Genomic DNA, 27363 nt, shown 5'->3' on the forward strand with positions numbered 1-27363 from the left:
ACAGTTTTTCACCATAGGTCTTTGCAGGACCACGCATAACACACACAAAAGAAAAATGCTGGTGGCAACCGGATTTTTGAAAATAGCCTCCTTTCCTCAACAGCCCACTGCTGTCGTCGTTGGTGATGCAGCCGGGAGCCCACGGTTGATACATGACTCATTCATTGCTCATTATCAACCCACGCTCTCTTTCAGCCTCGCTACCACTGCTTCTGCTTGGATATCTGATGAAGGAGGAAGCAGAGTGGGGGGCGGGGGGGTGGCAACCGGAGAGCACGAGCAGCCGCGCTCCCATTGGCCGGTGAGATCCATCTAATCCGTTGGTGACTAGCTCTGGGCCCTCCCCCCCATCCTCCTCCTCCCCCTCTCTCTGGCAGCATCCTCACACAGCGTACTGCTTCTGTTCCAGGGAGACTATCAGCCCAGCACAGGGAGGAGAGGATTAACACAACTACCCAACTCATCTGCATACACTCTCTCCCAGGGTACCTCAGAAGAACAGCACCCTAGGCTGCCTCCTCCTTCGTATCCTGTCATCACAAGACCTGGGGCTGCCAGCAGCCAAGCAGTTTTTTGGTTCCAGCGTTTTCTGTTGAGGGACGATTTGTAAGAGACGACACAGATTTCTTCTGTCTGGACTTTATTTCGATCGATTTCTCCTTGCTTTTCCGCTTGTTGATAAAAGATTGGGCACCATGAGCATAGCATTGCGTAGTTTAGACCAGTTCTAAGTATCTAGGACTTTCTGAATCGACTTTGGAAACCTCTAACTTTAAGGACTGTTCTGTAGGGTTAGCCGGTTTGTCAGTTTTGACAGAGATCAGCGTGACAATGCCATCTCGGGAGTCCTACGAGGTTCGTAAGGGAGAGAAGTCCCTGGTGCACAAGGCCAAGCGGGAACCCAACCAGGAGGAGATTCTGGCTGCTGCTCTGGGAATGAGGATGGGACCACAGAAGCCTCCTGCCACGATCTGGCAGCCTCTCAAACTGTTTGCCTATTCACAGCTCACCTCACTGGTGCGCAGAGCCACACTGAAGGACAACGAGCGGGCGACCACGTGCCAGAAAGTCCACAACTTCAAGGTAAGAACCACGTCGGCACAAGAGCTGCTGTGGGGAATGTGTTAAAAAATATATATAATTACGATTGTTCTTTTTTTACATAATGTAACTGAAATGCTGTGTAATTGTAGCATGTTGTGACCATAAGGAAGCCTTTGTTGTGTGGAGTTCTTATGGAGGCCGTTGGCATGAAGAATGCCCATTTGGGGAGCGTGTGTGTGTGTGTGGGGGGGGGGGGGTATTGAGTTAGAGAGGGCATATGAGAGACACAAGTGTTTAAAGTCTATTCACAGAGCCTTTTTCAAAAGGAAATCTGTTGGGCGGTCTGTAGACACCTTGAGCTGGTTTGAGCAGCAGATGGGGAGATTAAGCGGTGGTCGGGGGGGAATGGTGGAGCTCTGTATGCCCATTTGCCTCTTGTCAGCAGGCTTAGCCCCTGCTTGCCTGCTGACAAGCTACTGCTAGCCTGCTCGGGCTAGCTAATGAAGTGGGAAGCTGGAGAGAAGAGTTCCCTCAAAGGCTCTCAAAGTGCTGACACTTTCAGGTTCCTGTTTGCTTTTGTATGCAGCCAGACTGCTGAATGCTCCAATTTTAGCATTTTAAAGGTGCATCTAATGTTTCTGTGACTTAGGCTTCCACCACATCAAACCATCTGGGCTCATACATTTTAATGGGATAATAAATGACAGAGCATTGAAATGAACGCTTCCAAAGAATGTTCTCGCTTTTGTATTACAATTGGGAATTTAAAACAGCCCAAATAGCTATGTCAAGCAAAGCAAACAATTATTCATCTTGTTTTGGTTAATAATAGTTTTTTAAAATGTATTCTCAAGTAGGCCCACCTCCTTTCCACAGTCAGAAAAATAGATTTGCCTAGCCAATCAAAACCAGTCTCAATCATTCAGCACTACAGAGTGTGTTGTTCACCTCATCTCCAGCTCTGTGTTGTCAGAGTGGGCTGTTTTCACACGTGTTTTTGTCATTCCTGATCCTGCTGTCCTACCTGGCTCCTCTACGAGGCTGCGTCGTTATGGCAGCCCGTCGTTATGGCAGCCAGAGTCCCTCAGGCGTGCTTATCACCTCGGAGGAAAACACCCCAGACGTCTGGAACAGTGCCGCCTGATTGGCCGAGGCTGTTGTTACCTGGCAGTGTGAAGGTCTCCCTTCCCCGCATGCGAGAAAAAAGGCCTACTGTACTATGGCTGCTGTAGCAGATTTACATAACAACCACCCCCCCCCCCTCACACTAGCACGACACCATAACCCACCGCAGCCGCAGTGGGCTAACTCCCCCTCTCCGACACTTATCACCCTGGCCGCTCGTTAACAGTTTGAGAGGATTAGGCGTTTCGTCTGTCAGGCTCTGTCTGTCGTTGAAAGGCCTCTCTCTCCAGATCAGAGCTAATCTCTCCCAATCTGCCTCGTTCAACGTGTCAGTATCTGGGGTGTCTCCGTGGAAACCTGGGAAAGGTGTGGAGTCGTTATAGTAAAATATTAAGTCTTTCTCTCTGTCTGTCTTGCAGGTCCACACCTTCAGAGGGCCTCATTGGTGTGAACACTGTGCCAACTTCATGTGGGGTCTGATGGCTCAGGGAGTCAAATGTACAGGTTGGTACTGCCCTCTGCTCTAATGCTCTCACACCTTACAGTCTCTCCCTCCAACGCTGCTGGTGTCACTCAACCGCATGCTGGTCTCTGTTTCTGCCTCGCGACCTTACGTAATGTTCCGGCATGTTCTCTCCAGTATAACATGGGGTTCCCAGGGTAACTTGTTTTTTTTTTTGGTGTGGGATTGAGAGTGTGGCTTGGTGTCATACTGAGTTTTAACAACCCAACGTGAAGTGACGCCAACAGATTAGAGACGTTGTGTAATCAACAGAAATTAGGTTTCTGGGATACTTGTTGGATTTACTGTGATGTAATGAATACTTATCACAGGTTTGAATGAATTGCTCGTAGACCAGATTGTGTTTAGCTGGACTAACAGTGCGAGATTTGGAATGTAGATGGTGCTTGTCGGGTTCACTGTGCCTCTCAAGGGGTTTAAACAGGATTATTCATGAGGCCCGGGTACTCACACGCCTAATGGTTGGAGCCACTGGTCTTAGCTCAAAGCCAGATACACTGTGTCCTTTTATGGTTTCGATTGATCAGACTATTATCATAATGTACAGTTAAGTGCTGTTGACACAGGCTCGTCAGCACTCCTAATGCAGAGAGGGCTTTGGCTTATGTGCACTATCCTGCCATTCCAGCACTGTCTTTGTGAATTGTCAGCATGAATTCACACACGACGTGTCGCGCACATTTATTCAGTCCGGCCTGATATTTCGATTTAAACGACTTTGTAATTTCTGTGAGAACGCCCGGTACACTTTGTCACCATATTTGTTATTTGGAACAAATTATGCAACAGCGCTTTCTTTGTTCCTGTCGCCAACCCTTCAATTAGAATTGATTGTTCAGTTGTGTTGTATAACATCGTCTCACAGGAAGTTACATCATTTATTTTGTTCAGATAATTATGCAAAGCGTTATACATAAGACTGTATGTGTATTTCCATGTGACTTTCCTCGATATTCATTTTGTGGTTCTGGGAGGATGCTTGCACATATTGATTACTATAAATGGTGAGCTGCACCGAATGGAACAATAATAGGGGCTGATGCATTTGATGTATTATTGATGGGACAAAGTGAAGCCCACATATGTCTGTGGGAGTGAGGAGATGAATAATTGATGTGTTGTTTTAGAGAGCATTTCGACAGTCGCGATAATAAATAAAAAAAATGAAGAAGGAAAGCCTATTTTTGGAGACTGCGCGTAGACTGTTTCCTGCCATTCCTCTAGTCTCCACCACGGATAACCAGAATCTAGGACACCGAAGTCTCGTATGATGTTCGCATTTGCATACCAAAAAAGAAACGCCCCCCCCCCCCTTTCTTTCCTTTTGTACGTGTGAACTGGATGTGGCCCGGGGCCAGGGAGCCAGCCCCTGCCAGTGCTTGTTGTGCCACATTCTCTCATCAGAGGACGCCCCCCAGCCTCATCCCATCATGCCCGTGAAGGAAAACAAAGCTGGCATGTCTCTTTAATGAGGAGCTGGCCTCTGAGCGCTGGGAAGAAGCTCCTTTTCCACCGCGCATTCAAATTCAGCAGCTTCAACCCGAGAGGCGGGTCACACAGCTCAGCCACCATTCCCATCCACGACCTGGCGCTGAGAGGGGAGCCGCTGAAAGCTCCGGGACAACCAAGCTGCTTTTGGCGTTGTTTCAGAGCGCTCCTCCGTGAGAGAGGCAGATGATGTGTTGGAGAGGCAGCCGAGGAGGACCGAGAGCGCAGGGAAGGGGGGGACCGAGAGCACAGGGGAGGGGAGGACCGAGAGCACAGGGAAGGGGAGGACCGAGAGCACAGGGAAGGGGAGGACCGAGAGCATAGGGAAGGGGAGGACCGAGAGCACAGGGAAGGGGATGACCGAGAGCACAGGGAAGGGGAGGACCGAGAGCACAGGGGAGGGGAGGACCGAGAGCACAGGGAAGGGGAGGACCGAGAGCACAGGGAAGGGGAGGACCGAGAGCATAGGGAAGGGGAGGACCGAGAGCACAGGGAAGGGGAGGACCGAGAGCACAGGGAAGGGGAGGATCGTGAGCACAGGGAAGGAGAGGACCGGGAGCACAGGGAAGGGGAGGACCGGGAGCACAGGGAAGGGGAGGACCGAGAGCACAGGGGAGGGGAGGACCGAGAGCACAGGGAAGGGGAGGACCGAGAGCACAGAGAAGGGGAGGACCGAGAGCATAGGGAAGGGGAGGACCGAGAGCACAGGGAAGGGGAGGACCGGGAGCACAGGGAAGGGGAGGACCGGGAGCACAGGGAAGGGGAGGACCGAGAGCACAGGGAAGGGAAGGACCGGGAGCACAGGGAAGGGGAGGACCGAGAGCACAGGGAAGGGGAGGACCGAGAGCACAGGGAAGGGGAGGTTCAGTGATAATGTGTCAATTAGCCAGCAGCCGACCTCCCCCGACCTGCGCTTCTGTGTCCGAAACCTTTGAACCCAAAGCAGGGCACGGCCCATTCTCAGAGGAGGCTCCTCGCCATGGCAACAGAGCTGACACTGCAGTAAAGCGTTCTCCTCTGTCTCCAGACAGCCCACCCCCAACCCCCTCTCCCTGGGGGCTGCTCCTCTCCCCTGTCCCACCTGGGACACAGGGACATCAGTGTGCACACATGCACAACACCAGCTCAGCAGAGCTGTCTGGAGACAGGAGCCATTACAGCGCCTGTCTCCTACCCTTAAGAGAACCATCTCTTAAGGTAATTACATTTCTGCACCAATGCATATGAATAAAGGCTGGCCAAATTTCTCTTGGGGCCCATATTCATCAAAATATGTATAGTTCTATCTGTCAGTATATGCACACCTCACTGTGTTAGGTTTTCGTGGTTGTCTATCAATAGGTTGTGCAGGAGCAGAAACTGCAGGTCATTTATATGGAAAATTCGTTGATAATTTGAAAAAAAAAAAACTCTACGTTCTAGGCAGTGGACGTTGCAGCTCTGAGAATTCTTTTTTTGGGGTCCAAAGTCCCTTTTCAGGACTTGGAGAGGGCTCAGAAGTGCTCAAAGCTGGAGGAGCGCTGCCCCATTTTAGTCTGTGAAACTGGGTCTAGTGTAGCTCCCAGCACTTGAATTACTGCCTCCACGCCATTGTGTGTGAGCTCAGATCTGGAGGAGACTGGAGCGTGTGGCAGACCCCTCTCTCTCTCTCTCTCTCTCTCTCTCCCTCTCCCCCCCCCCCCCCCCTCTCTCTCTCTCTCTCTCTCTCCTCCCTCCCCCCCCCCTCTCTCTCTCTCTCTCTCTCTCTCTCTCTCTCTCTCTCTCTCTCTCTCTCTCTCTCCCTCTCCCCCCCCCCCCCCCTCTCTCTCTCTCTCTCTCTCTCTCTCTCTCCCTCTCCCCCTCTCTCTCTCCCCCCCCCCCTCTCTCTCTCTCTCTCTCTCCCCCCTTCTCTCTCTCTCTCCCCCTCTCTCTCCCTCTCTCTCCTCCAGGCCACATTGTTTTCAGTGTCCCTCTAATTCCCTTTTAAGAGTCTCTTGCCACAAAGCCAAGCAGGAGTATATTTGTGCGTCTCTTCCCTGTGGGCTGCAGGGCTGCAGGGCTGCAGGGCTGCAGGGCTGCAGAGCTCTCTACAAGGTGAAACATGCTCTCCAGCAGCCGTGCCTACAGACACTTAGCCTGCTTCAGACTAAATGCTGGATTGGGGAAACTCATTCCCAACCAAAACTAGTCGACTTGAAACAAATGAGGCAAACAACTTCTATCAGCAAGTAATTAATTACTGAAAAGCACATTCGATTTAAAAACATCTGTATTCTAGATGTTTGCCTTATTTTTTTGTGTTTGTTTTGTTTTTCAACCTAAGCCACGTGTATAGCAACATTGTCCTATCATGTCTAAAAGTTGTATTTGCATTGTAAGGTTTGTTTTTATAAACCATTTGGATTTGGATGAGTAAATGTCAGTGTTTGTGATGCATGGGGCAGAGTGTGTGTGTGTGTGTTTATGGTGCGTGGGGCAGAGTGTGTGTGTATGTGTGGTGCGTGGGGCAGAGTGTGTGTGTGTGTGCGATGTGTGGTGTTTGGACGTTTGTTGCAGTCTGGTGCTCAAGGTGACTCCATTAAGCAGGCTGGCAGCTGACCATGGACTGATGTCCTCAGCTGTTCTCTAGTGGCCCAATGACATTCTGCCAGCAAATATTGATCAAGGAGATTTAGACCTTAGCAAGCAAAAACACAAATTAGACCAGTCAACTGAAAGGAAATGAACAACTGGGGAACTGAATATAAATATTGTTTACTTCAGCTCTCTTTTGAACAAAAATGATGTCCTATATCGATCTTTATTTTTGTCTACCGTGCAGTTTCTTCCGTTTGACTTTGCCCTCTTTATTGAATTTGATAGGCTTTTGTGTTGACGTTCCCCTCTCTCTGTCTCTGCAGACTGTGGCATGAACGTCCACAAGCAGTGTTCTCCAGTGGTCCCCAACGACTGCAAGCCCGACCTGAAACACGTCAGGAAGGTGTACAGCTGTGACCTCACCACGCTGATCCAAGCTCACAACACCATGAGGCCCATGGTGGTGGACATGTGCATACGAGAGATCGAATCCAGAGGTGAGCAGATGACAGATGTCCCCTTTTGTGGGGGAACGCTATTGTTTTGGCTGGACCCCGTTTCGGTAGCAGAGTGGCCGCCCATGTCAACACATACCCATTCTATCCCCTTCCTTTGTCTTCCTCCCCCTTCATGTTTTCCTCCTCTTTCCTCCTCCTGTTCTTCTGTAGATATTTCATTTGGAGCCATGACACAACAGTGTGTTCAGTACTGTAAACACCTTGTTGGTTCCTCTGTTCGTTCATCAGTTAAGCTGCTGATGAGTCTGCTACCATTCCCTTTCTTGTTGTATGAGTAGCAGTGCTGATGGGGGTCCTGGTAATGGTACATGGAACATGGGGGATAGATTAGTCTGTTTCCTGCTGCCTCCGTTGATTACATTCTAGATGAATCATTCAGCTATGGAGAACGCTCATCTTCGACTTCCTTTGTGACTGCCGCTAAGTTTGATTCATGTCTGTTATTTTGTCTGATGGTGCAGGAAACTATTCCCCTCTTCCCATGTCATTACCCCATGTGGTGTTGTGGGAATGTTTTAATTTCTCATGAATATTTAAACGCTTTAATTGTATTTCCTATATTGCCCATGGTGACCTTTCGAAGGCAAATTAGCCGACACTATTTAGACATGGGACTCTGAAGTGATTCCCCCTGTAAATGGCCTTAATGTCATGTAAACACAGTCTGTTCTCTCTCCAGGTCTGACTTCTGAGGGGTTGTACAGAATATCTGGATTCAGTGATTCCGTTGAGGAGGTCAAGCTGGCATTTGACAAAGGTACGTCTGCAGCTGACCCTCCTCCTCTGTTGGAAACACACCTCTACACAGACAGCGTTATTATAATATTTGGAATGTCATTCTTTTAGCAATGCTAAAAGCTTTTATCCAAAGCAACATACAAATAGTTCATGTTGTTGAACAGCAGAAATGTTCCTGTTGCACAGCAGAAAATCTCGGATCAGAAGGGCAGAGTTCGAACTGCATTTCGGTAGTCAGAGACAAGGAACGGTCTGTATTTACCAGGCACAGCACGAAAGTAAACACATCTCAGCTACCAGGCAAGATGAGCAATAATACGTAATATCTCAACTCCAGTCCAACCATAACCAGCTCCTCGGCGCCTCCATCTACTCAACACGATATCCGCCTCATGTTCAGTGCGGAAAAATGTTAATGTGTTTAGATGAGGTACTGAGAGCATTTGGGATTATGGAGAAAGTGACACGTTGGTGTTTGGGATTACTCTCCATCTGGGCGAGAGCTGCCTGTCCTGACATGGCCCTCCCTTGCAGGCTGTGCAGGGCCACCAGGAGCCAGCTGCGCCAACAACAAGCCAACCACGCTCACTGCCTGAGCGGAATCACTAACGGACAAATTAACAGCGCAAGCCGTCCAACCATGTTGCGTTCCTCCATTTGAAGAGGCGGCTATTGTGCGGTTGTGTTTGCCCAGTGGAGTGGGGGTTTGAACCCGTACCGAAGCCCCGGAGCTGTGGGCTAAAGCCTTAGCAGGAACGCCTTGGAGGAGATCACCCATGACAGAGTGTCATTCCAGCTCACAGCCCTGTGATGTTCATAGCCTGAGCAGAATTAGGACATGGCCAGGGCAAGCATAACTCTGGGAAAGGTCTGACTAAAACAGGCCAGGCTGTGACAGCAGCCCCTGCCATGGCTACACAGAGACACCCCAGATCTCTCCCCCTCAGTGTCACTCTCTCCTCGTTCCTCCGCTCGCTTTCGGGCCTCCTGGACTGAGATGTGCTGACACACACACCTTTCCCTCTGTTTCACATTCAGCCATCTCTCCTTTCCTCTCTTTCTCTGACAAAGTGTCTTTGATATTTTCGTTCCCAGAGGGTGAGAAGACCGACATCTCGGTGAACGCTTATGAAGATATCAACATTATCACGGGTGCTCTGAAACTCTACCTCCGGGATTTGCCCATTCCTGTCCTCACGTATGACGCCTACCCCAGATTCATCGAAGCTGCAAGTAAGTACAAAACACAAGGTTTTATTTCCCCCCCTCAGTTGAAACCAAGCGTGTATGATATTATTTGGTCACGCTTCAACACTGGAGGCCATTCTTATGCTTTTTTTGATGACTGTAGTTGCACTGTAAGCAAGTATTTCAATCAATTATAGTATTATACCACAGTTTGTCATGGACTCATTCAGTGAATGTTCACCCGGCCCTGTCTTTTATTCTGAGATCACAAGGGTTGTTGAAAAGAGAAAATGCAATAACGAAGAGAATTGGAATTGATATTGCACTGTTTTTATTGGATTATTGGAGTGGATATTGCACTGGAGCAGTGTAACAGTCCTGGTGATGTGGGCTGTAATACTCTACTAACAGCAACAGAGCATCAGATAGGACTGTGTCTTTTCTCTTAAGCTCTCACGGCTCATTTTTAGAAAGAAAAGCCCCAAGTTCAACAGTCAGTCACAGGCTCCGGCAACAACAAAGAACCACAACCCATCTCCACAATCCTTCTCGGATTCGCTGGAGGGGGATTTCACTTGTGTTTGTCACATGATAGTGTGCAGTGTCGGAGATAAACCTTGATGTTTCCCTCTACGGCCTGTGTGTGACCAGACAGGCCGGCCCTGAGTCTGACCATGTGCTTGTCTGTGGTTCCCAGAGCTTGAAGACCCAGATAAAAGACTTGAGGCGTTCCGCGAGGCGCTGTCTCTGTTGCCAACATCCCACACTGAAACACTGAGGTACCTCATGGCACACTTAAAGAGGTGAGCGACTCTGGGCTGCACACAGATTTTTTTGATATTGTATTTAACATATAATATAAGGATTATAAAAAAAATGTAGGTGTTGTATACGACCAATTTCTTTTGCTTAGCAATTTGTTGTTGACATTTTACACATCTGTAGTTCTGGCCTTCATTCTACGATTTGGCTCACTCTTCCAGGGTGACACAGAACGAGAAGGACAACCTTATGAATGCGGAGAACCTGGGTATTGTGTTTGGACCCACCCTCATGCGTGACCCCAGCCTGGACGCCATGACAGCTCTCAATGACATCCGCTACCAAAGGCAGGTGGTGGAGTTTCTCATCAAGAATGAAGATATCCTTTTCTGAAGACACAGATCAGAAAGGAATTCTCTTTCTTAGAATTTTTTTGTGAAACAGCTTGATGCTGTCCGACCAGTTTTTGTGCAAAGACTTATGATGGAACCAATATGACGGAACCTTTCTTTTGCATTTGTACTACGTTTGAAGGAATCTTTGTATCACGTTTGTGATGCATCCTTTTTTTCCACTTCCTATGGACCCAATGATAAATCCTCAATGTTTTCCTTCCAGGTGACGTGGTTGGATAATGTACCTTAAACTTGCATGTCTGTCTCCCCATTTTTGTCGGGGGTTGTTGAAACATGGATGGACCAGGAGTGGTGCAGTGTCTTCTTTCCCTGTTGCTTTGTAGAGATATCCCAGCATGTGCGTCAGCATTGTGACTTTGCTTTGTTATTTCTGTAGGTTTACAGCCCAGTAACTCCTGACTGGGAGGGCGATTTTCGTAAAACATTGTGTACCTGGATGTGAAATAAGCTACCGTATTTTCTTTCCATCTTACACTTTGTAATGATGTTGACTGATTCTGTCTTTTTGCCTTTCATTTGAGTTTTGTGTAGCCTACAGTCTTTACCTTTTACTCTTAGAGCCAGAAAAACAAGCCGTTTGTGCATCTTTAATGTTCAGTTGCCTGTCCTTAAAATGTTCTTTGCATTCCGACTGCACGATTGTGCAGTTAACATTTTTATTGTAATATTTTTGTATATACTGTGCGCATGATTTTAATTTATTAAACCTTGCCTCAGAAATGTATTAGTATATTTGCCATGATTTAAATTACTACGGTATTAATCAACTGCATTAAACTCTAATTTAATTAAGTTGTTAACTAAGCATTAAGTGCCATGTGTGTTAATATTCCCAGACTGCAGTCCTTTGAGGACTAGCATGTTACATTTCCGTGCACTCGCAGAGTGACCTTGACAAACAGTGCCGTTAGTCTTTACATCTGCATATTCAAATTGACAGGCAGTTCTATAGACACCTGACTGTGTTCAGCCACCCCTTCAACATCACGTCAATCACACTGATTCACTTGGAGATGAACACCAAACCCCACCACACCTCAGGCACGGCCCCTGTCTGCGTCCTGAAGAGTTCTTTTAATTGCTGGAAACACACATAGGTTCTTCCACTCTTCAGTTTGAGATGGAGGGATTTCTGTGTTTAATTACCCACGAACAAAATGTCTTTCCACACAATTTCCAAAATGAAGCCACGCCACGCCGCACTCATTACACCGACTGATGAGACACCCTGGTGTTTGGCTTTGAAGCAACAAAGGTTGTTTTGATTTTTGTTTTCATACGTTTTCCCAAATTAAACCAGATTGGCCCGATTTTCACAGGAGATCCCGACCAGTGTTTGCTGTTGGAGAACCTCAGCGATCCTAAATGAATTACAGCAGCTGGGCCCTCTGCTAATTTGATGTGAAATCCCATTAAATGATGTGCCATTGTTCTCAGTGGTAACTGTGGAAACGCCTGCTTTTAGGTCGGATTATTAAAAGCCTAGAATGTGCCCTGCCCTCGGCACTCTCTGTGCTGGGTGCCTCTTTCACTGCCTCCTGGTTGGAGGAGGGCTCTTTGTGTCTGTACGAGTGCCTCGATGTGGTCCCTGTCTATTTAGGAACTAGAAAATCTTGGAAATGTGTAGCTAGTTTTTACGGTCACACCACATAGATGTAATGCTGATTTTTACACTAATAACAAATTCATATTATTAATATACTGTTTTGGTGGATAAATCAGTGCAATTTCCTTCCCATCACTTAACCATTTCTAAACCATAATCAACTGCATCTACATTAATTATACATTAATTTATGTCTGGAGCTAAACCCAGTAGACCAAACCATGAAACCCATCTCCAGTTCAGACTACTGCTGGGCTCCTGCCATGACAAGACTCTCTCTTCGTGCTCACAAACTAACATTTGCTGAATTTGTTGTGGGACGACTGCATCTAATTCAGTACAATAAATCTAGAGAGATGGTGCCTCTGATCCATGAGATAACTGACCTTTCTCTATTGATTGGACAATGCTGTGCAACATTTTCCCCTGCAGAGGGATGACCTACATTTACAAATGCTAAAACATTCTGAAATATTCCTTTCAATTACGGGAATGTAATAGTTTTACAGAGGGACGTTAAGTACTGCGAATGTACTCTGCTGCAATTGGTTAAAATCAGCATCGTCATAGGCTACTTAAATATATAATAACTTGAATGACAATTAAACTTATCACAGATAAATGGATTTTTAATTTTCAAGAGACACCCATTTGGATGCCATTTAATTGTTTGTCATTTTATTTTGAAACGCCACACCTAATGTAATGCAGTCACTATAAATTGCATAATGTACTCAAATCATAAACAATGAACAATGTGTAGTTTCAAATGCTACAATTTTTGAGTCGTACTATCCCACTAACACGTAATAATCTCGTCCACGGAGAGCATAATCCACATAATCTGCAGAACCGTCCAGCCGTCCCCAAGCAGATGTTTCAATGGCATCACGTTTCAGATTCAAGAACCATTTTAATCAGACGTACAATACATCCTCAGAAAGTCCTGACTCCTGCAGAGCGGAGGCCCACATCAAGCCTACAGCCTGGCCCAAGACAAGGATGACTGAGCAGCTTCAATGGATCTGGTCCAGGGTCGTACGAGTGCTCCAGCCAGGAAGGACTTGCGTGTCTGTGGATTCAGGTGGTCTGTGTGATTGGTCTGGGAGACCCAGGAGGGGGCCAGCAGAGGGGGGTGAACACAGATCTCTCTTAATTCAGACATTGCCAAAATGACCATTTGTCTCTAAGTGTGATGAATGAGGCTGGTGGTTGAGTGACTGGTTGATTGAACGGGTGGAGGTTGTAGGGATTTTTTTTTGCCTGTCCCGTCATTGGCTTGCCAGAGAAGGGCAGGTGTACAGTGGAGATACTGGGGCTACTGGGGGTGTTGGAACTGGCCATCTGGAACAACACTGCTGAGGCGGGGTCTGGGAGAGCTTCTGCAGATGGACACTTCATCTACTCCATGAAGCCTTGTCCTGATTAGTCATCACCAATTCCATTAAGATCAAATCTGGGGAATTCTGGGCAATGGAACACAATTTATTCCATGAAGATTTGTCATTAACTTTTTGGGGGAGGGGGACCATTCTCAAGTTTCCTATGAATGTGCAGCGTATTTGTGTGCTTGAATGTGTCATCGTACGCCCGTAATAGAATGAAGAACACAAATACATTTTCAGAATAATTCACAAACGTTGAAAGCGGTCATGAGCTACTACGGTACTTCAGTGAGGAATGCAGCCATATTACACTGGGAGATATTTCAGGGCTAGATTAGCCTGGCATGTAAAGCTTATAACAGATGACAAAGAATGTCAACCTCTCAAGTGACAGTTATTGCGCGTAACTCCCAACATATGGTGTCTGGGAACAACAATACTGTTCCCCTAAGAGCTCCGCTTCCGTCAGTGTGGTCTTGAGAGCGCTGGTTGTTGACAGGTACCCTAACACACTTGTAGTTCTTTCATGTTGAAACTTGTACTTTAAAGTTGGAGAGTTGTGGATAAAACGTGAAGCAAAAATGAATATTCTACTCTTTAGTTTTCACCTACTGCTAGCTCTAGCAGGTAAGTCATATATATCCTAAAATCAAACTGATTTGCTTGACATGCGTTTGACTAGTATACATCACTGCAAGTAAGGACTGTCATATCACACTAGCTGAGTGTTATCTTATAGTAAACCGAATTAAATGTGTAATTGTAATTATTATATGTATTGAATTAAACAAATGTGATAGTGTAGATTCATGCATGTGCATTAGACATCCAATCACACTGCATGTTACTACTGCTTCTGTGTACTTGGTAGACGTCCAATATTACACCAGAAAAACAGAACTAGGCGTAGTTTCTGCGGGCTGTGTGATTGACAGGGGCATGTGCCATTTCTTCAGCTATTTCTCCCTCATTCCGTTTTCCTACATGTGATCGTTTCATACAATATCTTTGCATTCCCAAGGTCAGTTTGTTGATTTATTGCGATATTTGAAAAACGTCATCCAAGCAAATGCTTTGGCAAACCGGGCTTCATTTCAAGGTCGCACAGAAAATGAAATAGGACACTGCTTCAGTTTGTACATACCGATGTACGTAGAGGGGTCTAAGGGGTGACCAGCTGAAACACGATCTCCATGGACAACTCTTGGACTTTCACATAGCATCCCACACAGAACGGATACAGTTTACTTAAGTGACTAAACACTTGCTAGACTTACTAATGAAATCAAATACCTACCTGAAAAAAACTCCCTTTAGACATGATGTGTGTCAAGAGAGAAATTATTTCACACAGTAGTGGCTTAGTCCTGACAGATGACAAAACATATATTCCGCGTGGACCAACTTGCAGTATGAGAAGTGGGAGAGATTAAAGAAGGAAGCAGGAAATGACATGAGGCAGGAGGGACGAGGAGAAGAGGCCGCGGTTCAGATGAGACGACTCTGACTCCGTCTCTGATTCTGTCTCTAACTCTGTCTCTGTCTCTGACTCTGTTTCTGTCTCTGACTCTGTCTCTGTCTCTGTCTCTGTCTCTGTCTCTGTCTCTGTCTCTGTCTCTGTCTCTGTCTCTGTCTCTGTCTGTCTGTCTCTCTCTCTCTCTCTCTCTCTCTCTCTCTCTCTCTCTCTCTCTCTCTCTCTCTCTCTCTCTCTCTCTCTCTCTCTTTCTCTCTCTCTCTCTCTGACTCTGATTCTGTCTCTGACTCGGTCTCTGTCTCTGACTGGTCTCCCTCCTGCAGGTTCAGCCTGGGGCTCCGAGCATGAGACGCGATTGGTTAAAACCCTCTTTACCGGCTACAACAAGGTGGTGCGTCCTGTCAACCACTTCAAGGACCCTGTGGTGGTCACCGTGGGCCTGCAGCTCATCCAGCTCATCAGCGTGGTAGGACGCCGCGCCGCACAGCAGCCAGGACCTCCATGCGTCACTGTCCCCAGGCATCTAAACCAAACCCTCTTGTTCTCTGCAGGACGAGGTCAATCAGATTGTCAACAGCAACGTGCGACTGAAGCAGGTTTGTCGCAGCAGAGTCCAACATCAAAACACATCAAAACACACGACGAATAGGCATTGCTTAAGATTGACACACAGAAGGGTAGGGTAGATATGGTACATCTAATATGATGAAGAGGTAGATACGGGGATTTATAATATTGATGTGGTGGTCTCTACCAGATACAAAAGACGGATGTAAGTAGAAATACTTGAAACCATTGATGATAGAGGATTTGTGACCATGGTTGCCACCCATAGGATTACAGAAGATTATTCTTAAAGAAATGTAATATCTGATCTGATCTTTTGAAAAATTCTTCTTTGAATTTTGCTTGTGTTTGGTTTTATTTGAATCTGACTTCTGTGAGCCACACAAAAATATCTTTATTTTCAATACAATGCTCACTGAATATGTATTGCCCTGCTGTATACTGTCCAGCAATGGAAAGATGTGAACCTGATTTGGAACCCAGAGGAGTACGGTGGAATCAAGAAGATCAGAGTTCCATCCACAGACATTTGGCGTCCAGACTTGGTACTCTACAACAAGTAAGAACCAGGCCATATGTGCTTCCGATACCATTGCTCCTGCATCAACGCTACTGATGTCATGTCTCTCTCTCTCTCTCTCTCTCTCTCTCTCTCTCTCTCTCTCTCTCTCTCTCTCTCTCTCTCTCTCTCTCTCTCTCCCTCTCCCTCTCTCTCCGCTGTGCCAAGGGTGAGAGCTCGGATTGCATCAGTCTAAATCTGGCCTCTGTATCACAGGTTCCCCTCACACCATATGTTGCGTCTGACACACTGCTGCTGGTTCTCCCTGACAACCAGCTCTCTGCCTCCTCAGTCTGCGCCAGGCTCAGTTCTGGTTGGCTGGCTGGCGCGGCCGCTGCGATGGCAGGGGCCATGCCAAGCCCCAGGCAGTGGTGTCCCTCTGTGTTAACATTACCTGGCATGCTGATGCTACCCCGTGTCTGCGTGTGCCCGCAGCGCTGACGGTGACTTTGCCATCGTCCACGAAACCAAAGTCCTGCTGGAGCACACGGGCCTGATCACGTGGAACCCGCCCGCCATCTTTAAGAGCTACTGTGAGATCATCGTGCTGCACTTCCCCTTCGACCTGCAGAACTGCAGCATGAAGATTGGCACCTGGACCTACGACGGCAACCTGGTGGTCGTCAACCCAGTAATAACAATAAGCACTCATGTTTATTAATACCACTGTTTTCACTATCTGTATCCAGTCTATCAAAATGATGACAGAACCTCAAACCTTTACCCCTTAGAAAATGTGTAGCAAACACTTTACCCTAAGATGACATGAATGAATAATTACATAGCAATACCGACCAAAAATAAATAAAAATATTCAGTGACTAGGTATTGCTGATATAATTAAATGATATATAGTTTGATATTTTTACCACACCCGCTTTAACCGGTCTTTCTCCAGGACAGCGACCGGCCTGACCTGTCTAACTTCATGGAGAGCGGAGAGTGGGTGATGAAGGACTACCGCAGCTGGAAACACTGGGTGTACTATGCCTGCTGCCCCGACACGCCCTACCTGGACATCACCTACCACTTCCTCATGCTGCGCCTGCCTCTCTACTTCATCGTCAACGTCATCATCCCCTGCATGCTCTTCAGCTTCCTCACCGGCCTGGTCTTCTACCTGCCCACTGACTCCGGTATGGCACGCCTCTTACGGAGCACGGTCATTTCCTCACCGTCGCCTTCGCTTTCTCGGGTGCACTGCGAATGTTCTGTGTTGTGTTCAAATCGTCCGCCTGCTTCCTCGTCACTGCTGCACCACTGGTGTCTAATGTCGACACATTAACAAACACATCTATGCTCGCTAAAAGCCAAGCTTCCGTGATTGCCTGTCGGTTGAGGTGTTGAGGAGTTGGTTGATGTTTCCTCTGTGGCCCCAGCCTCAGCTCTGCTCTAGCCTGTGTCTGGTGCTCTACCCAGTGTGGTGGCCTCCATCATCACCCCCCCCCCCCAGCCTCAGCTCTGCTGTAGCCTGTGTCTGGTGCTCTACCCAGTGTGGTGGCCTCCATCATCACCCCCCCCCCCCCCCAGCCTCAGCTCTGCTGTAGCCTGTGTCTGGTGCTCTACCCAGTGTGGTGGCCTCCATCATCACCCCCCCCCCCCCAGCCTCAGCTCTGCTGTAGCCTGTGTCTGGTGCTGTACCCAGTGTGATGGCCTCCATCATTATCCCCCCAGTCCCTGTGTGCTGCCGTGGCTGTGAACAGGCCGACCCTTTCATGTATAATACATCACTGGATGGCTGCTTCTGATGTGTCTGCTGCCACTACGCTGTTGGGATGAAGGTACCAAGAGGGCACGCTCTCTTGTCCTTCTTTGTGTCTGTGTGTGAGTCTGTATGTGTGTGTGTCTGTATGTGTGTGAGTCTGTATGTGTGTGTGTGTGTGTGTGTGTGTGTGTGTGTGTGTGTGTGTGTGTGTGTGTGTGTGTGTGTGTGTGTGTGTGTGTGTAAGTCTGTATGTGTGTGTGTTCGTCTGTATGTGTCTGTGTCTGTCTGTGTGTCTGTGTGTGAGTCTGTATGTGTCTGTGTCTGTCTGTATGTGTGTGTGTGAGTCTGTATGTGTGTGAGTCTGTATGTGTGTGTGTGTGTGTGTGTGTGGGTGTGTGTGAGTGTATCTGTGTTCATGTGTGTGTGTGAGTCTGTATGTGTGTGAGTCTGTATGTGTGTGTGTGTGTGTGTGTGTGGGTGTGTGTGAGTGTATCTGTGTTCATGTGTTTGACGGAGGTGAGGGTATACGACTGTATTATACCTTCACTGGAATTTGGTACAATTCAGAAATTGTCAATATGAGTCACTCCTCATTGTTTTCAAACTGAGTTGTGGGTGATAGCATTCGAACAGCTTGTATATAATATAGACAAATGGCAATACCCTTCCCCCAGCCCCGTTTCACTTGACAAAGACTCCAAAGCTCGCTCTCTCCCCCCCTCTCCCTCCCTCCTTCTCAATATCTCTCTCTCTTTTTCGCTCTCCTTTGCCTTGAATATGCTTTGTGGAGGGATTTAATGAATGTTTTGTGATTTCTGATTCAGTGGTGCACAAAATCATTTATCCCCATAATCACTCCTCTCCATGTAATTAATCTAAATAAACAGTAATAAGAGCAGGAGATACCAGGTCAAAGACAAAGAAACACGCTCTCCGTAAATGATTAGTTCAATTAAACTTTTACCAATGTCACACTTCAGCTAAGACACATTTGTGTGGTCTTCGCTCCCCCCACCCTTCATGCCTGTGTGGAGCCCGTGTGACGGCGTGTGTCTTGTGTGTGTGTGTCTCCAGGTGAGAAGATGACTCTGAGCATCTCCGTCCTGCTGTCTCTGACTGTGTTCCTGCTGGTGATTGTGGAGCTCATCCCCTCCACCTCCAGCGCCGTGCCCCTCATCGGGAAGTACATGCTCTTCACCATGGTCTTCGTCATCGCCTCCATCATCATCACCGTCATCGTCATCAACACGCACCACCGCTCCCCCAGCACCCACACCATGCCAGCGTGGGTTCGCAAGGTGGGGACAGCCACAGCCAGCTCACGAGACAGAGCATAAGCTTGATATCAGTCAGGGTTCCAAATGAGGGAGGGCCGGGGGGCCTGAGACGTTCCCTAAATGTATAGGGACCAACACGATCCGCGGTTTTTTATAATGTAACACAGCAGTACGGCTTGATATAATCTCCAGGAAAAGATCTTAAGGTAGGCTCATCTTAACACATTGTTCACAATGATCAAATTCCAAACATATGATTTCGTAACGTTAGAAAGTGGAAAGGACATGGATAAGATAGCAAAATAGTTTATTGCTTTATTATGACCTTTTTGGGAACCCCCCTAAGAGTCATAGGTCATCTTGAACCTGGATATCCGATTAACTTATTTCCATTGTTGTATAGTTAAGACAACAACATTTAAACAATATTTAATTTCTGGTAAAACATTATGAAATGTGAATCTATCTGAAATGAAGAACATCAGGGATTTAACATTAGGACGTGTTCTTCTGTACATGGCCTGAGACTTGACCTGCACTGCCACCTAGTGGGAGAAGTGAGGTACAAATAATGTCTGTCTAACTGGAGGAAGTCCACAAGCAAGTTCAGGGTCTCCTCGTCTCATATTTGTTACGTTCCTGAAAAGGTGTCCCGATAGATCGAGTTTCTTTTGTGTCCTCCATCTTTGTTTCCTCTACAGATTTTCATTGACACCATTCCCAACATCATGTTCTTCTCGACGATGAAGCGTCCTGCGAAGGAGAAACAGGAGAAAAGCCTCTACGGGGCGGATTTTGATATTTCAGACATCTCCGGCAACCCCAGCCCCACTGCCGTCCACTACCAGTCCCCCATCACCAAGAACCCAGACGTACGCAGCGCCATAGAGGGCGTCAAATACATCGCAGAGACCATGAAATCTGATGAAGAGTCCAACAACGTAAGGAGTGTCTTAGAGGCTGTTTCGCCTTGTTTCCATTCAAATCAGTCCGGCTGGGTCTTTGTAGGACTTCCATGACTTCCAACTTCTCTGTCCTTTCCCCACAGGCTGCTGAGGAGTGGAAGTTTGTGGCCATGGTGCTGGATCACATCCTGTTGTGTGTGTTCATGGCGGTGTGTCTTATTGGCACATTGGGTGTGTTCGCAGGCCGCCTCATTGAGCTCAGCATGCAGGCATGAAGAGGAACGTCTGTCATCACTAAGTCCAAAGTAGCCATCGGGCTTCACAACGTCGAGGATTTGGTTACTGTACGATACGATGTTTAGCTAGTCTGCTTTTATTTGAATAGTGTTAAGCCTACTGTGTGTAGACTGATTTATATGGAAATAACTGAGTGTCATTGAGTTACTTTCTTGTCTGTGACGGTCGACTATTGCAACTCTGTTGTGTTTGTTTGTTATATTTTGGAAACCGTCAGAATAAAGTTAAGCTTATCTTCCAACGCTATTCAGGGCTCTCAAATATTATCAAGAAATCATTACGAGATACAGATCATTATATATACTTATATCATGTGGTTTACAATTCAGGAGGCCCCGCGTCAGCAGAGCATCTAAACATTGGTTGATACTCGTAATGTTCCTCTCCACGGAAGTCTTTAGTAAAAGGCGAAAGGCTTGTTCGTAATGAAGAGAAACTGGAGTGTACTATCGACTGGAGGAAAGCCGCTGGGGACCCATTCTCGGCCATGACAGTTCAGTCGAGGGTTAGATATGGTGGTGTTTTCAGGACACCCACGCCAGCTCAGCAGTAAGTAGCCTAGCCACTCACAAACGTGGTTTAAAGCGACAGACGCGCAACATATATATGTCAGTATGTCCAGTAAGATGACTTTGTCTTTGGTCTGCGTACGCGCGCAAAGCATGATGGGAAGTAAAAGGAACATTTTGGCAACGTATCACTGCTTAACTCAAAACGGGGCTCTCAAGTTCTACCACGAGATAGCCACGAGATTATCATTCCGCGTAGTATTTATCCGCACCTCCATGTCATGTTGTTTACAGTTGAGGAGGTCCCGCGTCAGCAGGGCATCTAAAAATTGGTTGATACTCGTAATGCTCCTCTCCACGGAAGTCTTTAGTAAAAGGCGAAAGGCTTGTTCGTATTGAAGAGAAACCGGAGTGTACCACCGACTGGAGGAAAGCCGCTGGGGACCCATTCTCGGCCATGACAGTTCAGTCGAGGGTTAGATATGGTGGTGTTTTCAGGACACCCACGCCAGCTCAGCAGTAAGTAGCCTAGCCACTCACAAACGTGGTTTACTGTAAAGCGACAGACGCGCAACATATATATGTCAGTATGTCCAGTGAGATGACTTTGTCTTTGGTCTGCGTACGCGCGCAAAGCATGATGGGAAGTAAACTGAACATTTTAGCAACGTATCACTGCTTAACTCAAAGGGGCTCTCAAGTTCTACCACGAGATAGCCACGAGATCATCACTCCGCGTGGTATTTATCCGCACCTCCAAGTCATGTCGTTTACAGTTGAGGAGGCCCCGCGTCAGCAGGGCATCTAAAAATTGGTTGACACTCGTAATGTTCCTCTCCACGGAAGTCTTTAGTAAAAGGCGAAAGGCTTGTTCGTAATGAAGAGAAACCGGAGTGTACTACCGACTGGAGGAAAGCCGCTGGGGACCCATTCTCGGCCATGACAGTTCAGTCGAGGGTTAGATATGGTGGTGTTTTCAGGACACCCACGCCAGCTCAGCAGTAAGTAGCCTAGCCACTCACAAACGTGGTTTACTGTAAAGCGACAGACACGCAACATATATATGTCAGTATGTCCAGTAAGATGACTTTGTCTTTGGTCTGCGTACGCGCGCAAAGCATGATGGGATGTAAACGGAACATTTTGGCAACGTATCACTGCTTAACTCAAAGGGGCTCTCAAGTTCTACCACGAGATAGCCACGAGATTATCATTCCGCGTGGTATTTATCCGCATCTCCAAGTCATGTCGTTTACAGTTGAGGAGGCCCCGCGTCAGCAGGGCATCTAAAAATTGGTTGATACTCGTAATGTTCCTCTCCACGGAAGTCTTTAGTAAAAGGCGAAAGGCTTGTTCGTAATGAAGAGAAACCGGAGTGTACTACCGACTGGAGGAAAGCCGCTGGGGACCCATTCTCGGCCATGACAGTTCAGTCGAGGGTTAGATATGGTGGTGTTTTCAGGACACCCACGCCAGCTCAGCAGTAAGTAGCCTAGCCACTCACAAACGTGGTTTACTGTAAAGCGACAGACGCGCAACATATATATGTCAGTATGTCCAGTAAGATGACTTTGTCTTTGGTCTGCGTACGCGCGCAAAGCATGATGGGAAGTAAACGGAACATTTTGGCAACCTATCACTGCTTAACTCAAAACGGGGCTCTCAAGTTCTACCCGAGATAATCATTCCACATGTTATTTATCTGCACCTCCATGTCATGTCGTTTACAGTTGAGGAGGCCCCGCGTCAGCAGGGCATCTAAAAATTGGTTGATACTCGTAATGTTCCTCTCCACGGAAGTCTTTAGTAAAAGGCGAAAGGCTTGTTCGTAATGAAGAGAAACCGGAGTGTACTACCGACTGGAGGAAAGCCGCTGGGGACCCCTTCTCGGCCATGACAGTTCAGTCGAGGGTTAGATATGGTGGTGTTTTCAGGACACCCATGCCAGCTCAGCAGTAAGTAGCCTAGCCACTCACAAACGCGGTTTACTGTAAAGCGACAGACGCGCAACATATATATGTCAGTATGTCCAGTAAGATGACTTTGTCTTTGGTCTGCGTACGCGCGCAAAGCATGATGGGAAGTAAACGTAACATTTTGGCAACCTATCACTGCTTAACTCAAAACGGGGCTCTCAAGTTCTACCACGAGATAATCATTCCACATGTTATTTATCTGCACCTCCATGTCATGTCGTTTACAGTTGAGGAGGCCCCGCGTCAGCAGGGCATCTAAAAATTGGTTGATACTCGTAATGTTCCTCTCCACGGAAGTCTTTAGTAAAAGGCGAAAGGCTTGTTCGTAATGAAGAGAAACCGGAGTGTACTACCGACTGGAGGAAAGCCGCTGGGGACCCCTTCTCGGCCATGACAGTTCAGTCGAGGGTTAGATATGGTGGTGTTTTCAGGACACCCACGCCAGCTCTGGCAACGTATCACTGCTTAACTCAAAGGGGCTCTCAAGTTCTACCACGAGATAGCCACGAGATTATCATTCCGCGTGGTATTTATCCGCACCTCCAAGTCATGTCGTTTACAGTTGAGGAGGCCCCGCGTCAGCAGGGCATCTAAAAATTGGTTGATACTCGTAATGTTCCTCTCCACGGAAGTCTTTAGTAAAAGGCGAAAGGCTTGTTCGTAATGAAGAGAAACCGGAGTGTACTACCGACTGGAGGAAAGCCGCTGGGGACCCATTCTCGGCCATGACAGTTCAGTCGAGGGTTAGATATGGTGGTGTTTTCAGGACACCCACGCCAGCTCTGGCAACGTATCACTGCTTAACTCAAAGGGGCTCTCAAGTTCTACCACGAGATAGCCACGAGATTATCATTCCGCGTGGTATTTATCCACACCTCCAAGTCATGTCGTTTACAGTTAAGGAGGCCCCGCGTCAGCAGGACATCTAAAAATTTGTTGATACTCGTAATGTTCCTCTCCACGGAAGTCTTTAGTAAAAGGCGAAAGGCTTGTTCGTAATGAAGAGAAACCGGAGTGTACTACCGACTGGAGGAAAGCCGCTGGGGACCCATTCTCGGCCATGGCAGTTCAGTCGAGGGTTAGATATGGTGGTGTTTTCAGGACACCCACGCCAGCTCAGCAGTAAGTAGCCTAGCCACTCACAAACGTGGTTTACTGTAAAGCGACAGACGCGCAACATATATATGTCAGTATGTCCAGTAAGATGACTTTGTCTTTGGTCTGCGTACGCGCGCAAAGCATGATGGGAAGTAAACGGAACATTTTGGCAACCTATCACTGCTTAACTCAAAACGGGGCTCTCAAGTTCTACCACGAGATAGCCATGAGACTATCATTCCGCGTGGTATTTATCCGCACCTCCAAGTCATGTCGTTTACAGTTGAGGAGGCCCCGCGTCAGCAGGGCATCTAAAAATTGGTTGATACTCGTAATGTTCCTCTCCACGGAAGTCTTTAGTAAAAGGCGAAAGGCTTGTTCGTAATGAAGAGAAACCGTAGTGTACTACCGACTGGAGGAAAGCCGCTGGGGACCCATTCTCGGCCATGACAGTTCAGTCGAGGGTTAGATATGGTGGTGTTTTCAGGACACCCACGCCAGCTCAGCAGTAAGTAGCCTAGCCACTCACAAACGTGGTTTACTGTAAAGCGACAGACACGCAACATATATATGTCAGTATGTCCAGTAAGATGACTTTGTCTTTGGTCTGCGTACGCGCGCAAAGCATGATGGGAAGTAAACGGAACATTTTGGCAACGTATCACTGCTTAACTCAAAACGGGGCTCTCAAGTTCTACCACGAGATAGCCACGAGATTATCATTCCGCGTGGTATTTATCCGCACCTCCATGTCATGTCGTTTACAGTTGAGGAGGCCCCGCGTCAGCAGGGCATCTAAAAATTTGTTGATACTCGTAATGTTCCTCTCCACGGAAGTCTTTAGTAAAAGGCGAAAGGCTTGTTCGTAATGAAGAGAAACCGGAGTGTACTACCGACTGGAGGAAAGCCGCTGGGGACCCATTCTCGGCCATGACAGTTCAGTCGAGGGTTAGATATGGTGGTGTTTTCAGGACACCCACGCCAGCTCTGGCAACGTATCACTGCTTAACTCAAAGGGGCTCTCAAGTTCTACCACGAGATAGCCACGAGATTATCATTCCGCGTGGTATTTATCCGCACCTCCAAGTCATGTCGTTTACAGTTGAGGAGGCCCCGCGTCAGCAGGGCATCTAAAAATTGGTTGATACTCGTAATGTTCCTCTCCACGGAAGTCTTTAGTAAAAGGCGAAAGGCTTGTTCGTAATGAAGAGAAACCGGAGTGTACTACCGACTGGAGGAAAGCCGCTGGGGACCCCTTCTCGGCCATGACAGTTCAGTCGAGGGTTAGATATGGTGGTGTTTTCAGGACACCCACGCCAGCTCTGGCAATGTATCACAGCTTAACTCAAAGGGTCTCTCAAGTTCTACCACGAGATAGCCACGAGATTATCATTCCGCGTGGTATTTATCCCCACCTCCAAGTCATGTCGTTTACAGTTGAGGAGGCCCCGCGTCAACAGGGCATCTAAAAATTGGTTGATACTCGTAATGATCCTCTCCACGGAAGTCTTTAGTAAAAGGCGAAAGGCTTGTTCGTAATGAAGAGAAACCGGAGTGTACTACCGACTGGAGGAAAGCCGCTGGGGGCCCCTTCTCGGCCATGACAGTTCAGTCGAGGGTTAGATATGGTGGTGTTTTCAGGACACCCACGCCAGCTCAGCAGTAAGTAGCCTAGCCACTCACAAACGTGGTTTACTGTAAAGCGACAGACGCGCAACATATATATGTCAGTATGTCCAGTAAGATGACTTTGTCTTTGGTCTGCGTACGCGCGCAAAGCATGATGGGAAGTAAACGGAACATTTTGGCAACTTATCACTGCTTAACTCAAAGGGGCTCTCAAGTTCTACCACGAGATAGCCACGAGATTATCATTCCGCGTGGTATTTATCCGCACCTCCAAGTCATGTAGTTTACAGTTGAGGAGGCCCCGCGTCAGCAGGGCATCTAAAAATTGGTTGATACTCGTAATGTTCCTCTCCACGGAAGTCTTTAGTAAAAGGCGAAAGGCTTGTTCGTAATGAAGAGAAACCGGAGTGTACCACCTACTGGAGGGAAGCCGCTGGGGACCCATTCTCGGCCATGACAGTTCAGTCGAGGGTTAGATATGGTGGTGTTTTCAGGACACCCACGCCAGCTCAGCAGTAAGTAGCATAGCCACTCATCACAAACGTGGTTTACTGTAAAGCGACAGACGCGCAACATATATATGTCAGTATGTCCAGTAAGATAACTTTGTCTTTGGTCTGCGTACGCGCGCAAAGCATGATGGGATGTAAACGGAACATTTTGGCAACGTATCACTGCTTAACTCAAAGGGTCTCTCAAGTTCTACCACGAGATAGCCACGAGATTATCATTCCGCGTGGTATTTATCCCCACCTCCAAGTCATGTCGTTTACAGTTGAGGAGGCCCCGCGTCAACAGGGCATCTAAAAATTGGTTGATACTCGTAATGTTCCTCTCCACGGAAGTCTTTAGTAAAAGGCGAAAGGCTTGTTCGTAATGAAGAGAAACCGGAGTGTACTACCGACTGGAGGAAAGCCGCTGGGGACCCATTCTCGGCCATGACAGTTCAGTCGAGGGTTAGATATGGTGGTGTTTTCAGGACACCCACGCCAGCTCAGCAGTAAGTAGCCTAGCCACTCACAAACGTGGTTTACTGTAAAGCGACAGACGCGCAACATATATATGTCAGTATGTCCAGTAAGATGACTTTGTCTTTGGTCTGCGTACGCGCGCAAAGCATGATGGGAAGTAAACGGAACATTTTGGCAACCTATCACTGCTTAACTCAAAACGGGGCTCTCAAGTTCTACCACGAGATAGCCATGAGACTATCATTCCGCGTGGTATTTATCCGCACCTCCAAGTCATGTCGTTTACAGTTGAGGAGGCCCCGCGTCAGCAGGGCATCTAAAAATTGGTTGATACTCGTAATGTTCCTCTCCACGGAAGTCTTTAGTAAAAGGCGAAAGGCTTGTTCGTAATGAAGAGAAACCGTAGTGTACTACCGACTGGAGGAAAGCCGCTGGGGACCCATTCTCGGCCATGACAGTTCAGTCGAGGGTTAGATATGGTGGTGTTTTTAGGACACCCACGCCAGCTCAGCAGTAAGTAGCCTAGCCACTCACAAACGTGGTTTACTGTAAAGCGACAGACGCGCAACATATATATGTCAGTATGTCCAGTAAGATGACTTTGTCTTTGGTCTGCGTACACGCGCAAAGCATGATGGGAAGTAAACGGAACATTTTGGCAACGTATCACTGCTTAACTCAAAACGGGGCTCTCGAGTTCTACCACAAGAAAATCATTCCACGTGGTATTTATCTGCACCTCCATGTCATGTCGTTTACAGTTGAGGAGGCCCCGCGTCAGCAGGGCATCAAAAAATTGGTTGATACTCGTAATGTTCCTCTCCACGGAAGTCTTTAGTAAAAGGCGAAAGGCTGGTTCGTAATGAAGAGAAACCGGAGTGTACTACCGACTGGAGGAAAGCCGCTGGGGACCCATTCTCGGCCATGACAGTTCAGTCGAGGGTTAGATATGGTGGTGTTTTCAGGACACCCACGCCAGCTCAGCAGTAAGTAGCCTAGCCACTCACAAACGTGGTTTACTGTAAAGCGACAGACGCGCAACATATA

General features: G+C 47.5%; 2 protein-coding genes and 16 non-coding genes across 18 annotated transcripts; 2 read left to right on the forward strand and 16 right to left on the reverse strand.

Annotated features, from left to right (window-relative positions):
• Positions 1-398: 398 nt before the first annotated feature.
• chn1 (chimerin 1) lies at positions 399-11048 on the forward strand. The gene is made up of 7 exons (XM_047047781.1): positions 399-1083; positions 2589-2673; positions 7060-7233; positions 7934-8011; positions 9088-9225; positions 9878-9983; positions 10164-11048. The coding sequence occupies exons 1-7, from the start codon at positions 832-834 to the stop codon at positions 10333-10335; spliced, it is 1005 nt and encodes a 334-aa protein (XP_046903737.1). The 5' UTR covers positions 399-831; the 3' UTR covers positions 10336-11048.
• Positions 11049-13764: 2716 nt separating this feature from the next.
• On the forward strand, positions 13765-20373 carry LOC124485894 (acetylcholine receptor subunit alpha-like). The gene is made up of 9 exons (XM_047047780.1): positions 13765-13976; positions 15147-15289; positions 15375-15419; positions 15840-15949; positions 16385-16580; positions 16848-17085; positions 18729-18952; positions 19633-19872; positions 19980-20373. The coding sequence occupies exons 1-9, from the start codon at positions 13931-13933 to the stop codon at positions 20109-20111; spliced, it is 1374 nt and encodes a 457-aa protein (XP_046903736.1). The 5' UTR covers positions 13765-13930; the 3' UTR covers positions 20112-20373.
• Positions 20374-20464: 91 nt separating this feature from the next.
• On the reverse strand, positions 20465-20578 carry LOC124486111. The gene has a single exon (XR_006958230.1). It is a non-coding gene; the product is annotated as a U5 spliceosomal RNA (small nuclear RNA).
• Positions 20579-20943: 365 nt separating this feature from the next.
• LOC124486092 lies at positions 20944-21057 on the reverse strand. Its single transcript, XR_006958210.1, has one exon. It is a non-coding gene; the product is annotated as a U5 spliceosomal RNA (small nuclear RNA).
• A 368-nt stretch (positions 21058-21425) lies between these two features.
• LOC124486066 lies at positions 21426-21539 on the reverse strand. Its single transcript, XR_006958185.1, has one exon. It is a non-coding gene; the product is annotated as a U5 spliceosomal RNA (small nuclear RNA).
• A 368-nt stretch (positions 21540-21907) lies between these two features.
• On the reverse strand, positions 21908-22021 carry LOC124486005. The gene has a single exon (XR_006958125.1). It is a non-coding gene; the product is annotated as a U5 spliceosomal RNA (small nuclear RNA).
• A 358-nt stretch (positions 22022-22379) lies between these two features.
• Positions 22380-22493, reverse strand: LOC124486006. Its single transcript, XR_006958126.1, has one exon. It is a non-coding gene; the product is annotated as a U5 spliceosomal RNA (small nuclear RNA).
• A 359-nt stretch (positions 22494-22852) lies between these two features.
• Positions 22853-22966, reverse strand: LOC124486007. Its single transcript, XR_006958127.1, has one exon. It is a non-coding gene; the product is annotated as a U5 spliceosomal RNA (small nuclear RNA).
• Positions 22967-23187: 221 nt separating this feature from the next.
• LOC124486008 lies at positions 23188-23301 on the reverse strand. The gene has a single exon (XR_006958128.1). It is a non-coding gene; the product is annotated as a U5 spliceosomal RNA (small nuclear RNA).
• Positions 23302-23522: 221 nt separating this feature from the next.
• On the reverse strand, positions 23523-23636 carry LOC124486069. The gene has a single exon (XR_006958187.1). It is a non-coding gene; the product is annotated as a U5 spliceosomal RNA (small nuclear RNA).
• A 370-nt stretch (positions 23637-24006) lies between these two features.
• LOC124486088 lies at positions 24007-24120 on the reverse strand. Its single transcript, XR_006958206.1, has one exon. It is a non-coding gene; the product is annotated as a U5 spliceosomal RNA (small nuclear RNA).
• Positions 24121-24490: 370 nt separating this feature from the next.
• Positions 24491-24604, reverse strand: LOC124486052. Its single transcript, XR_006958171.1, has one exon. It is a non-coding gene; the product is annotated as a U5 spliceosomal RNA (small nuclear RNA).
• Positions 24605-24825: 221 nt separating this feature from the next.
• On the reverse strand, positions 24826-24939 carry LOC124486009. Its single transcript, XR_006958129.1, has one exon. It is a non-coding gene; the product is annotated as a U5 spliceosomal RNA (small nuclear RNA).
• Positions 24940-25160: 221 nt separating this feature from the next.
• LOC124486067 lies at positions 25161-25274 on the reverse strand. The gene has a single exon (XR_006958186.1). It is a non-coding gene; the product is annotated as a U5 spliceosomal RNA (small nuclear RNA).
• Positions 25275-25642: 368 nt separating this feature from the next.
• On the reverse strand, positions 25643-25756 carry LOC124486010. The gene has a single exon (XR_006958130.1). It is a non-coding gene; the product is annotated as a U5 spliceosomal RNA (small nuclear RNA).
• A 371-nt stretch (positions 25757-26127) lies between these two features.
• Positions 26128-26241, reverse strand: LOC124486000. Its single transcript, XR_006958120.1, has one exon. It is a non-coding gene; the product is annotated as a U5 spliceosomal RNA (small nuclear RNA).
• Positions 26242-26611: 370 nt separating this feature from the next.
• LOC124486089 lies at positions 26612-26725 on the reverse strand. Its single transcript, XR_006958207.1, has one exon. It is a non-coding gene; the product is annotated as a U5 spliceosomal RNA (small nuclear RNA).
• Positions 26726-27084: 359 nt separating this feature from the next.
• On the reverse strand, positions 27085-27198 carry LOC124486093. The gene has a single exon (XR_006958212.1). It is a non-coding gene; the product is annotated as a U5 spliceosomal RNA (small nuclear RNA).
• Positions 27199-27363: the final 165 nt, after the last annotated feature.

Source organism: Hypomesus transpacificus, chromosome 23 (assembly GCF_021917145.1).
Source record: "Hypomesus transpacificus isolate Combined female chromosome 23, fHypTra1, whole genome shotgun sequence".
Taxonomy (NCBI): Eukaryota; Metazoa; Chordata; class Actinopteri; order Osmeriformes; family Osmeridae; genus Hypomesus; species Hypomesus transpacificus.

Excerpts from the sequence above, each read along its gene's own strand:
- chn1 (XM_047047781.1), top strand. The coding sequence starts at position 832 with ATGCCATCTCGGGAGTCCTACGAGGTTCGTAAGGGAGAGAAGTCCCTG. Across the intron at positions 2,674-7,059 it reads TCAGGGAGTCAAATGTACAG|ACTGTGGCATGAACGTCCAC; the intron begins GTTGGTACTGCC and ends CTGTCTCTGCAG. Across the intron at positions 8,012-9,087 it reads CAAGCTGGCATTTGACAAAG|AGGGTGAGAAGACCGACATC; the intron begins GTACGTCTGCAG and ends TTTCGTTCCCAG.
- LOC124485894 (XM_047047780.1), top strand. The coding sequence starts at position 13,931 with ATGAATATTCTACTCTTTAGTTTTCACCTACTGCTAGCTCTAGCAG. Across the intron at positions 17,086-18,728 it reads CTACCTGCCCACTGACTCCG|GTGAGAAGATGACTCTGAGC; the intron begins GTATGGCACGCC and ends GTGTGTCTCCAG. Across the intron at positions 19,873-19,979 it reads CTGATGAAGAGTCCAACAAC|GCTGCTGAGGAGTGGAAGTT; the intron begins GTAAGGAGTGTC and ends CTTTCCCCACAG.